General features: G+C 38.9%; 2 protein-coding genes across 3 annotated transcripts in view; one reads left to right on the top strand and one right to left on the bottom strand.

The window, feature by feature from the left end:
• IMMP1L (inner mitochondrial membrane peptidase subunit 1) overlaps positions 1-9,139 on the bottom strand; it is a 62,955-nt gene extending 53,816 nt beyond the window's left edge. The window contains exon 1 of one of the 2 annotated variants that reach the window (XM_016195011.2): positions 9,072-9,139. The gene's annotated coding sequence lies outside the window, so the exon portion shown is untranslated. The remainder of the gene's footprint in view (positions 1-9,071) is intronic. The other variant, XM_060176642.1, reaches the window with a different exon arrangement.
• Positions 9,140-9,258: 119 nt separating this feature from the next.
• The window catches only part of ELP4 (elongator acetyltransferase complex subunit 4), a 253,659-nt gene continuing 244,337 nt past the window's right edge, over positions 9,259-18,580 (top strand). The window contains exons 1-2 of the mRNA XM_060176641.1: positions 9,259-9,501; positions 18,015-18,050. Of these exons, the coding sequence (XP_060032624.1) occupies positions 9,333-9,501; positions 18,015-18,050 (205 nt within the window). The 5' untranslated portion in view covers positions 9,259-9,332. The remainder of the gene's footprint in view (positions 9,502-18,014; positions 18,051-18,580) is intronic.

Below are 18,580 nucleotides of genomic sequence, written 5' to 3'. Positions count from 1 at the left end.
TGCTCAACCAGGTGAGCCACCACCAGGTCCCTATCTGAAACTTCTTTACTTCTACCAGTGTATTTCCCTACCTCCTGTCTTGTTTATGTTTTTTCCATTTCAAACTCAAGTTTTGTTTTATTCCAAGCCTTCTTATTACCTGAGCATCATTTTCCCCTTTAACTGTAAGGCCCTAGCAAGTGACTGTTAGGACTATACTTAACCAAGAAGGCAAGAGACTGGCACACACACACACACACACACACACACACACACACACACACACATCATGTTCATAGCTTAACTTACTATTATTCTTAAGTAATAATACGATCCAAACTGATCAACAGGTTCAGTACATCCTCTAATTTCCTATCCAAATACTAGACACTTTTTCATAAAAGAAAAATTAAGGAATCTCAAACAATCTTGAACAGATAGACTTATAAAATATAATGAAATTAAGATTTTTATCCTGTGTGGTCTGGGAGGTGGCATAGTGGATACAGCATTGGACTCTCAAGCATGAGGTACTGAGTTCAATCCCCGACAGCACATGTACCAGAGTAATGTCTGGTTCATTCTCTCTCCTTTCTCATTAATAAGGATGGATAAATAAATAAATAAATAAATAACTTTATCCTACATCATATATGAAAATTAATTTAAAAATGATCCAAAAACTAAATAAAAGCTGTAAATTAAGGACAAAAGCTTCATGGCACTCGATTTGGCCATGACTTCTTGGATATGACACCAAGCACAGGCACAAAAGGAAAACTTGACAAACTGAACTGCATAAAAGAGTACTTTTTATTAAGAGAGTTAAAATACAATTCAGTGGGCAGGTAGTGATGCACCTGGCTCAGAGCACATAGCATCATGCACAAGGAGTCCCAGAAGGACCAAGATTTGAGCCCCGCTCCCCTGCCTGTAGCAGGGACGCTTCACAAGTGAAACCAGTCTGCAGAAGTCTATCTCCCCACCCCCACCTCCCCCTTCCGTCTCAATTTCTCTTTGTTCTATCAAATAAAATAGAAAAAGAAAGGGGAAAAAATAAAGACCACTGGGAGTGGTGGGTTCAGGAGTGGTGGGTTCGTAGTGTAGGCACCGAGGCCCATCCATAACCTTGGAGGCAAAAAAAAAAAAAATGTCATGGGTGGGCTATGCAGTGGAGTCTCTGATGAGAGCCAGCATGCTACCATGCTCAAGGACCTGGGTTCAAGCCCCTGGCTCCCACTTGCAGGAGGGAAGAAGCTTCGTGAACAGTGACACAATACTCCAAGTGTCACTCTTTCTCCCTTCTCAATTTGTTTCTCTACCGATAAAATAATAAAGAAGAAAATGGGGAGTCGGGCTGTAGCGCAGTGGGTTAAGCGCAGGTGGCGCTAAGCTCAAGGACCGGCGTCAGGATCCCGGTTCGAGCCCCCGGCTCCCCACCTGCAGGCAGGTCCCTTCACAGGCGGTGAAGCAGGTCTGCAGGTGTCTGTCTTTCTCTCCCCCTCTCTGTCTTCCCCTCCTCTCTCCATTTCTCTCTGTCCTATCCAACAGCAACAACATCAATAATAACTACAACAATAAAACAACAAGGGCAACAAAAGGGAATAAATAAATAAAATTAAAAAAAAAAAATAAAGAAGAAAATGGCCTCTGGGAACAGTGGACTAGTCACGGGAGCACTTAGTCCCAGAGATAATACTGATGACAATAAAAGTATACTTTTTAGTTAAAAAAAAAAGTAATTGGCTAGGAAGTTATTCATTGTGTGAGGTCCTAGGTCTGGTCCTGGGTACAGAACATGGTAGAGCACAGGCCTAGTATCTGAGTGTACCTATGTCTCCAGTAATTAAAGAAAGGAGTCCTACAACTCAGAGGCTGTGAAGTGACACCTCTGCTTGAGTGCACACATAGCAATGTGCAAGGGCTGGGGTTCAAGCCCTCAGTCCCCACCTGTACTGAGAGAAACTTCACAAGTGGTGAAGTAGTGTAGCAGATATCTCTCTTTCTCTCAGTATTAAAGTTATTTAATACTGACAGAAACTGAAGTTGAAATTTCTGTTTACGTTATGCAGGAACACAGCAGTCTAATTCTCTTTTTCAAGATTAAGGTATAAGTCTTTCCTATAACACCTCAGCCACCAACCCCCAACAAAGCACTACTCAGCATTGGCTTATGGTGGTGCAAGGGATCAAATCTGGAACTTCTGGTGCCTCTGGCATGAAAGATATGCTACCATGATGCCAGCCTGGGAAGACGACCCTACCAATGTGTACTGAAGCCCCGCCTCCCCAGACCCCTCTCCCACTAGGGAAAGAGAGACAGGATGGGAGTGTGGATCAACCTGCCAACACCCAAGTTCAGTGGAGAAGGAATTACAGAACCCAGACCTTCCACCTTCCAACCCGTAATGATCCTGGGTCCATACTCCCAGAGGGATAAAGAATAGGAGAGCTATCAAGGGAGGAGATTGGATACAGAATTCTGGTGGTAGAGATTGTGTGGAATTGTACCTCTCTTATCCTGTCTTGTTAATATTTCCAGTTTATAAATAAATTTAAAAAATAATAAAAACCAAAATAAAAAAGATATTTGCACAATAATTGTTGTTTCCCATGCCTGATTAAGGTAAATATTAAGAAAGTCATAATCATATTTGCTACAGTAGTTTCATATCCTATTCAGGTAACTTTGAATATATGCCCATTTCAAGAAGGCAAATATGCCTCATTTATTGTGCTGATATTCATTAACAGTGAACAATCTTTTGGGGAATATTGAAGCCAAGTTTGGGACCAGATGAAATTATGGATTTCATCAACTGGAAAGCTTATCCCTGCTGTGAATCCTACTTCCACCTACAAGTTATGTGACTGTGATGGCTAATTTTATGCCTCAACTTGACTGGGTCATGAGATGTTAAGCTGTTTGTTCACTGATTATCCTTTTATCTAAGTGTGACCTCTTTCTGTAAGTAAATTAAAGAGAAAATGAACAAAGAGACTGTGCAGGCATGACTTTGGCTTTTTTTTTTTTTTTCCAGTCACACCATCAGAATATCATCAAGTCCCATACTAAGCCTCCACAGTATGTTTCACACTTTACCTTCACAGATATGGTTAGCAACATGGACCCTTTGTCCCAGAAGTCTCTGAAAGATTAACCAAAGGGGTACCATTTCTATCAGGGGGGTGTTAGTTGTTTACTACAGCCATGATGTTTTCTAATAAATCTTAAATAAGTCAGTGTAGTCTTTCAATTGTACCCAAGAACGTCTCAGAATACTAAGCTGCTGAAACCCTTGTGGAAATAGTCCCATGATAATGTATGTGTTGCTTATACAGCGTGGAGTTCATTATGACTTTCTAGGATTTTACTACTGTTTTTTCAATATTGATTTACTTTCATTCTATTGAATCATTTTGCCAGAGGGTTAGTACTGGGGCTTAGTGCCTGCATGATGACTTCAACATTTCTAGTGGTCATTTTTCTGTTTTCTTTCTTTTTCTAATAGAGACAGAGAGAAATAGGGAGGGGCAGAGAAAGAGAGAGAGAAAGAGATGGAGAATCAGTCGGTACTTTTGAGAGCGAAGAGACACAACACACATCAGTTCACCATCCATGAAGCCCCCCCCCCCCTTGCTATACATGGTACTCCCATGTGGTGCTGGGGCTCAAACCCAGGTCTTGTGCATGGCAATCATGTGCTCCACTTGGTGAGCTATATCCCAGCCTTCAACAACTTTGGCTAAACTCCAAGGAATACAATTGCTGGATTTTTATGGTAGGTATTTAAGTTTCAAAGAAAACACCAAACTGACTAGCATTTTGAATTACTGTCCACAATGTACTAAAGTTCTGCTACTTCCCATCCTAAGCTGGATTTGGCTATTGTTGGGATTTGTGACTTTGGTCATTCTTATGGGTATTTAGTGACATACTATTGTTGTCTTGTATCTCGCTGATGACTTTTTTTTTTTTTTTTTAACAGAGCACCGCTCAACTTTGGCTTATGATGGTGTGGGGGAGTGGGACATCTTTTCATCTGCTTATTTGTATATATTTTTTGTTGAGGTGTCTGTTAAGTTATTTGGCACAATTTCTGAATTACTTTTTAAGAGTTCTTCAGAGGGGCCGGGTGGTGGCGCACCTGGTTGAGCACATGTATTACAATGCCCAAGGGCCCAGGTTCGAGCCCCCGGTCCTCAAGTGCAGGGGGAAAGCTTTACGAGTGGTGAAGCAGGGCTGCAGGTGTCTCTGTCTCTCTCCCTCTCTATCACCCCCTCCTTCTTGATTTCTGGCTGTCTCTATCCAATAAATAAAGAGAAAGACAGACACAATAGCACCAAAGTGTCCTCGAGTATGGTGGAGGCCAGTCTCAAAACTGGGTCTCAAGCATGGCAAAGCAAGCACCTTCCTAGTGAGTTATCTTACCAGCCATCAGAATTTTTTTGGCAAACATTTTCTCCCAATCTGTGATTAACCCTTGTCATTCTCTTGATGTTGTCTTTCATAAAGTCTCCAAGAGGTGTTAGTTCTAGCTAAGTTCAGCATATCAATTATTTCTCTTATGGATCATACCTTTGGAGTTATATATATATATTTTTTTTTGGGGGGAAGGAAGTCACCATACCCAAGGCTCTCTATGTATGTTATTTTCTTAAAGTCAAAAGTTTTTAGCATTTTGTGCTAACTTTTGATAAAGGATGTGAAGCTTGTTTCTAGATTTGAAGGGTAAGTACAAATTAAGTTATAGTCTTGGGAGAGAGGAATTATGTTAAGTACAGAAAAATGAGTAAATGCAGATAGAGTACAGATAGTAAGTATAGAATGGCATGGCTACATAGCTAAGTGCAGGCCTTATGAAGTTTAATTTTTAGGTTTGGTGAAATAGCTCATTTGGATTGTGTGCTGTTTTGACATGTGCATTACTCTGGTTCTAACCTGTTCCCTGTCAAGAGGAAAGGAAGCCTTGTTGTTGCGGCGTGCCCCCCTCCTCTGTCTAATAATAAACAAAACAACAAAAAACTTCATTTTTATACTATATCATTACACATCTATTTTGAAGAGGGTAGATCCCGAATGGAAAAACGAGGAAAACCAAAGATGAGAGCTAAATTTCCTTGAATGGATTAGAAAACTATTAAGAAGTAAACTCCATAGTTGTTGATAATACACTGAATATATCAGAACAAAGTTTGGGAGAGGCACTGAGTGCAGTGAGGCTCCTTGCCTTGGACAATGAATTCATTTACTGTGATAGAAAACATCAGAGGAAATTCAATATGGGGCATAATGAGTTTGAGGTTCCACCATAACATTCAAAAAAGAAAAAAAAAGTAATTGAACTTATGATTATAGATGTCAAAAAGCAGTAATAACTATAAATAGGATAGCCATTGGCATATTGGTAACTGAGGTCTTAAAAATAGATGACAGCTGGGAGTCAGGCGGTGGAGAAGCAGGTTAAGCACATGCGGAACAAATCGCAAAGACGAGCAAGGACCCAGGTTCAAGCCTCCAGCTCCCCACCTGAAGGGGAGTCGCTTCACAGGCAGTGAAGCAAGTCTGCAGGTGTCTGTCTTTCTCTCCTCCTCTCTGTCTTCCCCTCCTCTCTCCATTTCTCTCTGTCCTATCCAACAATAAGGACTTCAATAACCACAACAATGTTAAACAACAAGGGCAACAAAAGGGAAAATAAATAAATAAATATAAAAAAAATAAAAAAAAACAGAAAAAAAATAGATGACAGTAAAGACTATAGACTAGAAGAAAAGGGAAAAGTGGTCTGAAGGACTCCAAGATTCTCTTCCCCTGGCTTTAGCCCCTCCTCCTAACAATTGGGGCCAAACAGTGATGCACCTGGTTAAGTGCACATTACAATGTGCAAGGACTCAAGATTCAAGCCCCCAGTCCCCACCTACAGGGGAAAGCTTTGTGAGTGGTGAAGCAGTGCTGTAGGTGTCTCTCTTTTTCTCTCCCTCTCCCCTCCTGATTTCTAGCTGTCTCTATCCAATAACGATAATTTAAGAAATTAAAAAAAAAACTTTGCCATCTCTCATTACTCCCCTTCACATCAAAGTAAAAATGCAAATGATTTAATTTTAATGGAATATTCAACTTCATTGGCCATCCAAGTCTAAATAAGTTATTTCACTTTTTCAGTTAAATAATCTGTCCACTTAACAAAGGCACACAGACAAACCATTATGAGTAAAAATCATATGAAAACTTCCCAACTCTCATTTTGCTTTGTTCTTCTGCCCAGTTTTTAAATGTTCATGTTGCCAAAATTTATTTTTCTCACTCTAAGGATTCATTTCTCTGATGATTTCTTTTCCCAAGGGGTAAATTCCTACCATATAGTTTATTAATTTCCAATCTGTACCTTTCATCTCGAGATTCCTCTCAAATGGCCTGTGACTGGACATCTGTACTCAATGGTAGCTCAAATTAAACACATTCAAACTGATAGAAAACATGCTATTATCTACCATTTCTGAAAACAACAAACACTATGAGGCAAAATTCTGCTATTCCTTCTACATATTTTTTAAAGATTTTATTTATTTATTAATGAGAAAGGTAGGAGGAGAGAGAAAGAACCAGACGTAACTCTGGCACATGTGCTGCTGGGGATCAAACTCAGGACCTAATGCTTGAGAGTCCAAAGCTTTGTCACTGTGCCACCTCCCAGCCCACTCCTTCTATATTCTTTATCCTCTACAAAGCTGCTGAAGGCAGAAACCTGTTATTTATCTTTTGATTCTTCAAGTTTCCATTGGTCATATAATGCTATTCATTATACTGATCTTTTATTTTTAGCTCATTCTATTAATCCAGTTAATTACACTTTTAGCTAGTTCATTTTCTTTTATACACTTTTGGCAAAATTGAAATAACGATCAAATATGATTATTATACCTTTACCTAACTTCTTTTAGCACTCTGTATAAGTTCTGAAAACTACTGGGCCAGGGCTGGGGAGACAGCACAATGATTATGCAAAGGACTTTCATGCCTGAGGCTCTGTGGTCTTGGGTTCAACCCCCAGCACCACCATAAGGCAGAAGTGAGCAGAGAGCTCTAGGGTAACATGCTCTCTCCCATTAAAATAAAATTAATATTTAAAAAAAATTAAAAAGAATGAAATCTACAAGTTCAGAAGCAAAAAGAGATTGGACTTACTGAAGGGACAGTTACCCATTCTATATAATGGTTTGCTCTTGTGCTTTGAACATCTGCACATCTTTTAAAACTCACGCTAAGTTTCCGACTCAAGGGAAACTTTTCAAGGTTCTTCCCTCTCAGTCTGCTACCCTATATTTTTCTCTGTAGAACTTCTACTCTATTAACCTGTTTATTCACCTTTTTCATTAAACTACAAAATTAAGGATGTCACAGATTAATGTTTTAAAACATTTTTTGGTTGGGCATCGGGCGGTAGTGGAGCGGGTTAAGTGCAGGTGGCACAAAGCCAAAGGACCAGCATAAGGATTCTTAAGAAAATTAAAGGATTAAGCAACTAGACTAGTACTCAAGACAATATGTAATGGAGAAACCTATGAAATTAAAAGTGTGTATTATTTCAAAGAGCAGCAAAAGTAATAAAAATATTTCTATTTGTTATTGGTTTTTGTTTTGGTCATCTTAATATGTATTTACTGAAGGATAAAATTAGCATATGTTGTTTAGTGTGTTTAACTGATGTGCTGTTTTTTTTTTTATGTATTAATCCTATCACCCCATGAGAATATTTTAACTTCCTGAGGCCTACTTCCAGAGTAGGTCTAAGCTGAAAGTAGGACTCAATAGCTACTGGTGTCTGAATTATATTAAATGTACACACTGGTAAATACTAAAAAAAAAAAAAAAAAAAAAAAAAAAAAAAAAAAAAATTCATTTGGAATGAAAGTACAAAAAAAAAATTTTATTTGGAATGAATGTTCCTTGTCCAACTTTTCCAGTTGATATATTATTAAAGATGGAATTTCTCCCCCCCCAAATATTTTTCTTTAAAACACGTAAAAGACAAAAAGCCTACCCAAATTAGAAATTTTACTCACTATTAAGCAATACTACTTTCAAATTTATCAAGCAGAATCAGTAAAAAAAAAAAAAAGTCACAACAGGTCACTGAGATTTGAAACATTTCAGTTGTAAGAATTTCTGATATTTAGAAGCATCTTCAAAGCACCCTAGATTAGTCAAAATCATTAACAGCAATGTGTGTATGCTTTCATCGTTTTTCCTAGTTTAGACATTTGTCAATCATGAGTGTCTTTTAAAATCACTTACTCAGCAGCCCCTTCAGCTCAGTTTCAAGATTTTTAAATCCAAAGGCACAAATCTAAATTGCATGCCTTTCACGCAGATTAAATTCCTATTCTGATAAGAAAGCTTTCAACTCGGAAGTCACAAGTCACTAGAAAAATAAAGTGCATACATATGTAATTATTTTGGGGGGTAAAGAACTTAAAAGTTTTTTTTTTTTTTTTGTTATTTGCAGCTGTCTTAACAACAAACGACAATTAAATGTGTGAACAAGGTTGTCAGAATAACACTTGTCATTCACATCACTTATGGAATGGTGCTCAGAGACTTCCTGGACTCTTAATTAACAAAAGCTTCTCACTGGGACTTGCCAGCGAGGTATATTTTGCAGTTTACTGTTTGAGACAAAGACAAACCAAACCCCGCCTCAGAGTTCAAGGATTTCCACTCTAATAGGTTATATTCAGCCCGGCCATCACAGGTACTAACGCACTCAGCCTAGATGCTCAAGATGTAACTCATTAATCATTTAGAAAAAAGAGCTCATGGGGGAGGTGTAGTGAATTTTCTCTCAAAAATCAGAAGAGTTAAAAAAAAAAAAAAGAGCAAGCTGAAGCGTGTCTTCACTACAGAGTGAAGGTGCAAAGTCCAAATTAGTTGCTTGTTATAGCGGTCCACCAACCGATTCTTAAAATCAAGGTGAATGAAGTTAGTCTTAAAGAGAAAGATACTGATGGGGATTACCCAGCCCTGTCCCTCACCATACTCTCCCCAACCCACTAGAGATCCTCACCCAAGGACTCAGGTAGGCCTTCCTCACCTGAGCTCCGCAGGAATCAGCTGCCCTTACGTAAGTGTACTTTGCAGCAATACGCTTTGCGATTGGGTGACTTAAGAGCGCTCTCTCAGTCCTATTGGCTAAAAGTGCAGCGGTAAGGACAAAGAGGCGGGAGTTCAGGGCTGGCTCTGACTGGTCGGCTGTTTTAGTTCCCAGAGTTCCTATTGGGTCAGGCCGGGAAGCTCCAATATGGCGGCAGTAGCGATCTAGGGCATCGGCACCCAGAGTAGTGGGAACATTGCCATGGCAGCCAGCAAGAATATTGTCACCAGTTTCCAAAGGAGGGGTCCTAGAGTCGGCGGTGCGGACACCGGTGGTTCTCGACTGGTGTCCATCGCGGGCACACGACCGTCGGTGCGGAATGGACAACTGCTGGTATCAACCGGGCTTCCAGCCTTGGACCAGCTCTTAGGTCGGTTCGGATCAGAGATCTGGGAGCAACAGAGGGTTATGGGAGGGGTTCTGCCTAGGGAGTCACCCTTTCGCCCCTTGGCTTCAGATGTGAATAAAGGATAGGTCAGTCTGATAGAGGGGAGGAAGGGTTGCATGGTGACTTGTAATGCTGCTTAAACCTGTTTTGATTCTCCTTTATACTTGCTATATACTTTGGTTCCTACCCATTCGCGTTTTGCTAAATCACGACGGGATCCTTACTTGCTTTTACTCTAAAATGTTGCCTCGTTAAGGCGAATCTTTAATGTTGCAGAGAGATTTGGTCTTCGTCTTGTACATCTTTCTGCCAGTCCCGGTTAGCTTATACTTTATTCTGCTTTATAAAAGTTTGTGTCATTGTGAAAGACGAGTTTTACGAGCAAATACTGGGACGGGTGGGAGAGGAGAACCACCAGGACGAGGACTTCTCATTCACCACCAGGCTACTAATATCTTGGTTCAAAATCACTTCACAAACCCATATTGGTTTTAAGAGAATAGGTAGATGGACTACGTGATATCAGAGTAAAGATTGTTGTTAATGTTGACAGCTATACTCACATCTGCATAATTTTTTTTCTGTTACAAAAAGTCTATATTTTGCTTTTCAGAGTTGCATTCCAGAAACGATAGGCTTAAAGTTAATTCGTATTTTAAGGAGAAAGGGAAGTCCAAATGGTAGTCTTTTACTGTTGTTAGGATTCTTTTTGCTTGTAGCCTGCTGATGAGTATGCATCCTTCCTAATTATGTTGAAAGGATTGACCAGAGTAGATTAGCAGAGCAGAACTTCTCTTCATAAAATGTACCAGTTATTTAATTCCTGTCAGTGTTGCCTCGTTAAAATTGGCTTATTTTTATATTTTATAACTTTCATAGTATGTGATATGTGTAAGATAAGTCCTGAACACTTTCATCAGCTATGACAAATGTCATTGTTGGTACTTCACATTGTCTCCAATTTCTTCCACAAGGGTAAGCATTTCACATAGGCTTGGAGCAAAGGAAAGTCACTGACAAGCGATCTATAAAAAAGAATGTCATGTCCTAACATGTTTTCATGTCTTAACAGGTTCCTGGTTATTTCTGTGTAAATTGAAGTAGTTTCGGTTGCTTCAAATCTACCCTGTTCCTCACCTATGCAGTACTATAAGCAAAATGTTTAAAAATATTAAATATTTAGCTCACTTTATTCCCATGTGAACAGTCTGTAGTTTTATCTTATGTCTGAACTTCAACCTTGAAAGCTATTCCTAGTTCTTTTTTTTAATTCAATGAAATTTTCATAATGTCATTCAGTTGATATTGAAGCCCCCCCCCTCCCATTTCTGACATTATCTTCATTTTTTTCCCCCTTCCAGGATTATTACTGGGCCTTCATGCCAGTCCTATGAATCCACTGCTCATGGTGGCCATTTTTTCCATTTATTGGACGGGGCAGAGAGATTGAGGGGTGGGGGTGGGGTTTACAGAGAGAAAAAGATAAAAACACCTGCAGACCTGCTTCACTGCTTGTGAAGCATCCCCCTTGCTGGTGGGGAGCCAGGAGCTGGAACTCAGATTCTTGGACCTTCCTTGCATCTAGTACTATATGCACTTAACCAGCGTGCCACTCCCTGGCCACTGCTTAGTTTTTTAATAGAATAACAAATTGTCCATAGCACAGTTACTGGGACTTGGTGATTTCTCACTAAGCTCTTGATTCAAAGAGAAATAATGTAGACATTGGCCTTCCATAGGACCCAGTAATTCCTCTCCTGGGGATATACCCCAAGGACTCCATAACACCCAAGCAAAAAGATATGTGTACACCTATGTTCATAGCAGCACAATTCATAATAGCTAAAACCTGGAAGTAACCCAGGTGCCCAACAACAGATGAGTGGCTGAGAAAGCTGTGGTATATATACACAATGGAATACTATGCAGCAATTAAGAACAATGAACTCACCTTCTCTGACCCATCTTGGATGGAGCTAGAAAGAATTATGTTAAGTGAGCTAAGTCAGAAAGATAAAGATGAGTATGGGATGATCCCACTCATCAACAGAAGTTGAGAGAGAATAACAGAAAGGGAAACTCAAAGCAGGATATTTGTAGTAGGGCACCAAAGTAAAAACCTTGGGTAGAGGGTGGGGGTGAACGTTCAGCTTCATGGGTGGGTGGGGGGGTGAAATGGGATGGGGCACAGTCTTTTGGTGGTGGGAATGGTTTTTATGTACACTCCTATTAATTTCTAGTCATGAATCACTAAGTAATATGAGGGGGGGGGAAACTGAATGTCTCAAACTTTTTAAAGCCTTTATTTTATTTTATTTTATTATTATTTTTTTATACCATAGCACTGCTCAACTCTGGCTTAAGGTGGTGCAGGGATTGAACCTGGGACTTTGGAGCCTCAGGCACGAGAGTCTCTTTGCATATGCATTATGCTATCTACCCTCCCCTGTCTTTAGTTTTAAATGAGACTGTTCCTTTGTAGAGAATACTGGAAAAGATTGATAAAAACCACTGTTCTCTTTCCTGGCTTTCCTCTTTTTTCTCTTTACCTAGCTAGAGAAAGAGAAGGTGGGGGATACTTTTGCTGTAAAGTAAGATCATTTCTGGGTCTTCATATACATATATATTTATTAATTTCTCCTTATCTATACAAAATGCATAGACTTGAGAAGTGTATGGGGACTGAATTTTCACTCTTGAAAATAATATATAAACTAAGAAAAATAATAATACATAAACTTCTAGGTAGTCACATAAATTAAAAAAACCTTTCCATTATATATATATATTTTTTAAATATTTATTTTATTTATTTATTCCCTTTTGTTGCCCTTGTTGTTTTATTGTTGTTGTTATTATTGTTGTTGTCATTGTTGGATAGGACAGAGAGAAATGGAGAGAGGAGGGGAAGACAGAGAGGAGGAGAGAAAGATAGACGCCTGCAGACCTGCTTCACCGCCTGTGAAGCGACTCCCCTGCAGGTGGGGAGCCAGGGTTCGAACTGGGATCCTTATGCCGGTCCTTGTGCTTTGCGCCACCTGCGCTTAACCCGCTGCGCTACAGCCCGACTCCCCCTTCCATTATATTTTAAAGTCATAAAATAAGAACATATGCTCATGCTTAATCTTAAAATTAAAAAAAAATATATTGCCACCAGGTGCCTGTATGATTAATCCACTGTCCCCAGTGGTTACTTTATTTTATTTTGCCTCCAGGGTTATTGCCAGCACCACGAATCCACTGTTCCTGGAGGCTGTTTTTTCCCTTTTGTTGCCCTTGCTGTTTATCGTTATTATTATTGTTGTTGTTGCATGGGACAAAGAGCACTCAAAAGAGGAGAAGAAGACAGAGGAGGGGAGAGAAAGATAGACATCTGTAGACCTGTTTCACCACTTGTGAATTGACATCCCCCTGCAGGTAGGGTACTGGGGGCTGGAACCGGGATCCTTAAGCCAGTCCTTGTGCTTTATGCCATGTGCGCTTAACATGCTATGCTATTGCCCAGCTCCCTATTTCGTTATTTTTTATAAATAGAGATAGAAAAATTGAGAAGGAGTGGCCTGGGAGGTGGCCCAGCGGATAAAGCACTGGATTCTCAAGCATGTGGTCCAGAGTTCAATCCCTGGTAGTACATGTACCAGAGTAATGTCTGGTTCTTTCCTCCTATCATTCTAATAAATAAATAAAATAAAATAGAGAAATTGAGAAGGAACTGGGGAAGGAGAAAGATACCTACTGCACTGCTTCACTGCTCATGAAACTTTCCCCCTGTAGGCAGTGGGAGGGAGGTGGAGCAGAGTTCCATGCACATGGCAGTGTGTGTCCTATACTGATTACACCACCATGTGATGTAACCCTTAATCTTAAATTTTGATCATTTTCAGCTGCTTCCCCCCTCCCCAGTTTTAACACAAATGCTGTGATTTTTTTTAAATGTAAAATCTTCATAAAATGAATACATTGTGACATCATACTTGCAGTGCATCTTCAAGTTTTCACATTCATGTAAACTTAGCTAAAATATTCTACCTAGATTTTTCATAGCCAGATAAATCCAGACAATATTTCTTAAAGAGATCTAGGAGTACAACCAAGTTTACCTGCTTTTGGCTTAAAAAGCGTATTAGTGATTTTTTTAGATACGAAAAAAAGAAAGCCATAAGCCGTAAGACTGATTTATTCTTTTTAAAAAAAATTTCATTTGTTTATTTTCCCTTTTGTTGCCCTTGTTGTCTTTTTTATTGTTGTTGTAGTTATTATTCTTGTTGTTATTGATATCGACGTTGTTAGGACAGAGAGAAATGGAGAGAGGAGGGGAAGACAGGGGAGCAGATACCTGCAGACCTGCTTCACCACCTGTGAAGCGACTCCCCTGCAGTTGGGGAGCCAGGGATCTTTGCGCTTTGCACCACTGTGTAGAAGCGCCACGTGTGCGTAACTCGCTGCCCTACTGCCCGACTCCCTGATTTATTCCTTTGTATGCTGGATCATAGAAATAAAGTGAGTGACTGCTCACTATTACATATATGTCAACCATCCTAGTTATTACTGGGGGAAATATTTCTACTTTAACTTGACACTGTCAATATTAATATAAATTTTCTTGCTTTTGAAACTAGGTTTCAAAAATGTGTGAATTATTGAATTCAAAGATACATTAAAAATTAGCTTCCATTGCCTATTGTCAAGACATCCCATCATAGTTGGTTAACTTTGTCATATCTCTCTCCATATATATATATATATATATATATAATTTTATTTATTTATTTATTTATTTATTAAAAGGATAGGAGAGAGAGAAAGAACCAGACATCACTCTGGTACATATACATACTGCCGGGGATCAAACTCAGGACCTCATGCTTTAAAGTCCAGTGCTTTATCCACTGCGCTCCCTCCCAGACCACTTTTGTCTATTTTCTAGTAGGGTCATGGATTCAAAGTTATGCTAGTTTAAAATACACTTGGAACTTCAATGTATCAAATAATGTATATAAAAGTATTTTTGAGAAATGTGAAATGACAAAATCAAGTTTGGAAGAATGGAGAAACTTTACTATCATATGTATATATATGTATATGTACATGTCAAAAAATTTAATATTTCTTTTTTATTTTGTATAGAGAAAAAAATTTGAGGTGAAAGGGTAAAGTCAAGAGTGTGAGAAAGAGATTGAGAAGGAAACCTGCTGCACTGTTTCACTGCTCTTGAAGCTCCCTCCCCCTTGGTGTGGGGTCAGGGGCTTGAACCCTGGTGCCTTGTGCACTGTAATATGTGTGCTCAATTGGGGGTACCACCAGCTGGCCTCCATATCAAATATATTTTTATTTATTTATTACTGGATAGAGACAGGAAAATTGAGAAAGGAAATGGAAAGCATGGTCCGGGTGGTGGTACAGTGGATAAAGTATCGGACTCTCAAGCGTGAGGTCCTGAGTTCAGTCCCTGGCAGCACATGTGCCAGAGTGATGTCTGGTTCTTTCTCTCTCTCCTCCTATCTTTCTCATTAATAAATAAATAAAATCAGAGAGAGAGAGAGAGGCACTTGCAGCCCTACTTCAGTGCTTGTGAAGCTTCCCTCATGCAGGTGTGGGACCAAGGGATTGAACCTGTGTCCTTACACACTGTAATGTGAGCACTTCACCAGGTGCTCCACTACCTGACCCCTACAAGGCTTGATTATAAATAGCTAATACATTATCATTTTATTCCGTGACCAGCATTCAGAATGACCAATTTTTAGGGCTAGCAAAAGAGCTCACTTTGTGTAACAGGTTTGAGCATCATCCCACTGCATGGAAGGGAGCTTCGGTGTTGTGATTTCTTCCTATTTATTCTTTTTTTTCTTTTTCTTTATTTAAGAAAGGATTAACTAACAAAACCATAGGGTAGGAGGAGTACAACTCCACACAATTCTCACCACCCAATCTCCATATCCCACCCCCTCCCCTGATAGCTTTCCCACTCTCTATCCCTCTGGGAGCATGGACCCAGGGTCATTGTGGGTTGTAGAAGGTAGAAGGTCTGGCTTCTGTAATTGCTTCCCCACTGAAAATCGGCGTTGACTGGTCGGTCCATACTCCCAGTCTGCCTCTCTCTTTCCCTAGTAGGGTGGGTCTCTGGGGAAGCAGAGCTCCAGGACACATTGGTGGGGTCTTCAGTCCAGGGAAGCCTGGCCGGCATCCTGATGACATCTGGAACCTGGTGACTGAAAAGAGAGTTAACATACAAAGCCAAACAAATTGTTGAGCAGTCATGGACCCAAAGCTTGGAATAGTGGAGAGGAAGTGTTAGGGGGATACTCACTGCAAACTCTAGTGTACTTCTGCTTTCAGGTATATGTTTTGCAGTAGTTTATGGATACGTGTGAACATATGCTCTCTCTCACAGAAACTGGTGTATATCTAGGTTTTGGGACTTTGTTAGAAAGTGAACCACCTGAGATGGAATTAGAGTATACTGTGAAAGGAAAGGTCTCACCCGAGTAATGAAGCTGAAGGGTTGTCATTCCACACGTGAAGTCTCTGGACATAGTCTGAGCTGAAGCATGTTGAGGTGGCAATCGTTGCGTTGATTAGGTTGTGATCGGCAGATGCGATATTATTTGATATGGATTCATTTTTACTGTGAGCAATAACTGTTGTTATCTTATGGAGTCTTGTATCACTTTATCTTATAATTTATTTAAATATGAAATTAAATAGATATTCATTCCTATAACAGTGTACTTAAAGGGGGGCAGGCGGTGACACACCAGGTTAATACCCAAGCAAGGATTCAGGTGGGTCTCCCCATCTGCAGGGGGAACTCTTCATAAGTTTTACCTTCACAAGAGGTAAAACAGGTGTAGGTGTTTATCTTTCTCTCTCCTTATTGCCCCCTCCTCTCCCAACTTCTCTGTCCTATCCCATAAAAAAGGAGGGGGGGAATGGCCTCCAGGAGCAGTGGATTTGCAGTGCCAGCATTGAGTCCCAACAACAGGAGGGAAAAAAAATATATATATATATTTGAACACAACATATGTAAATTTTCTAGATTCTTCATTTTGAAATATATTTTTTATTTATGAAAGGGATAGGAGGAGAGCGTGAAAGAACCAGACATAACTGGTACATATGCTGCTGGGAATTGAACTCAGGCCCTCATGCTTGGAAGTCTTAACACTTTATCCATTACACCACCTCCAGTACCACTGGATTCTTCATTCTTTCTATTTGTAGTAGTGTTCTGCTTAAAAAAAAAAAAAAAGGAAAAAACTTTTGATGAAAACATCTTTCTTGGTGATCTCAATACCCAGTTTTGTTCTTACATACACATAAGCCCTGATAACATTATCTTAAATTGTCTGTCAATTAAAAAAATTTTTTTTTTCACTTTTGTTGCCCTTGTTGTTTTATTGTTGTAGTTTTTATTGTTGTTATTGATATTGTCGTTGTTGGATAGGACAGAGAGAAATCGAGAGGAGAGGAAGACAGAGAGGGAGAGAAAGACAGACACCTGCAGACTTGCTCCACCACCTATGAAGGAACCTGACACCCCCCCTTACCCGCAGGTGGGGAAACCAGGGGCTCCAACCAGGATCCTTAAGCCAGTCTTTGCGCTTTGCACCACGTGCGCTTTAACCCGCTGTACTACTGCCTCGCGCCCTCAATTTTTAAAAATAATATCCTCTAAATACATTTCATTTTGATCTATATAAATAATTTGTTAATGTATGCAGTATTAATTCCAAATAATAATACTTTTACAAATTAATAATAATATCATTAGTTGGAAGTTTTATTTGCATAGAATTGATTTTCTAAAACTTGATTTTAAATAACTGGAGTTTAATGTACATGATAATGAACAAATATTTCAAAGAAAAATTTCTAGTAATATTAAAAATATTTTGTGATCATGTTCTGTTCATTTGAAATGATGAAAATATTGCTTATTTTAAATTCCAAACACATTTAGAACAAATCCAGACTTTGTGTGTATTACTCATTATGGGGTAAAAGACTTAGTTTCAATTGCCAGCATTTTTTTTTTTTCCTCCAAGACTATCAATTTGAGGATGAAATTTAATTGGAATTTCAGTTATATATATTTATAGCCTTTCTTTTTCCTGTGTTTTACTTCTGCAGTAGTTAAGTTACTGTTCACATTTAGCTCTTGGCAATTGAGTTAATTTACTAACAAGTGCTAAATATAACATTACTGGAAGGCTTTGCCACCATTATATTGAATACTATATTGTCCTATCACGGGGGAAAGGATAGTAGAATATATTATGATAGTAATTGTAATGTATACTGTGTAATTATATACAATGTATAATTATTTCATAATAGCACCTCAAGCAAAGTATTGCAAAGGTAATTAAAATGTTGTCCTCATCTGCAATTTTAAAGTTATTGAAGTACTTGTCCTGTGAAAGCCTAACTTTTATACTAAATAAGTGTGAAAAGGTAGATAAATTTTCTTCTTGGTTTTGTTTCACTTCCAGGTGGAGGTTTAGCTGTTGGAACAGTTCTTCTAATTGGTTAGTATAACATATTTTTGTTCTTCCTGATCAGTTTTCATTTATGCACAATAATTTCAGAATTTACCTATTTGAAATTGTGTATTTAACTCTCTATAAGAGTTAAGGTAAATTACAGATGATTACCTTAAGCTGTAATTTAAATTCAAATGTTGATTGGAACCTAAAGTGAAATAAGAACATAATAATGAAAATGTAGATCTCGTAGAATTTTTAAACACTTTTTAAAAGTTTTGTTAGTTTGCTTATTTGGTTATTGTTATCATTATTGTTTTTAACCAGAGCACTGGTCAACTCTTATGAGCTGGCTTATGGTGGTATGGGGATTGGACTTTGGACCTCAGAGCCTCCACCCTAGACCACATATGAAAGTATTCATAGTGCTTCTTAGTACTTCACTTAAAAAAAATGAGTAAATACCAATTTTTTTTTAGATTCTTAGTATTTAGAGCATTATCATTACACTGATTAATTTGAGAGGCTTTTGTACTGATAAGTCTATCCTGTGTATTGCAGATTTTAATGTCTTT

Source organism: Erinaceus europaeus, chromosome 17 (assembly GCF_950295315.1).
Source record: "Erinaceus europaeus chromosome 17, mEriEur2.1, whole genome shotgun sequence".
Taxonomy (NCBI): domain Eukaryota; kingdom Metazoa; phylum Chordata; class Mammalia; order Eulipotyphla; family Erinaceidae; genus Erinaceus; species Erinaceus europaeus.
This window is presented reverse-complemented; position numbering and strand designations above follow the sequence as displayed.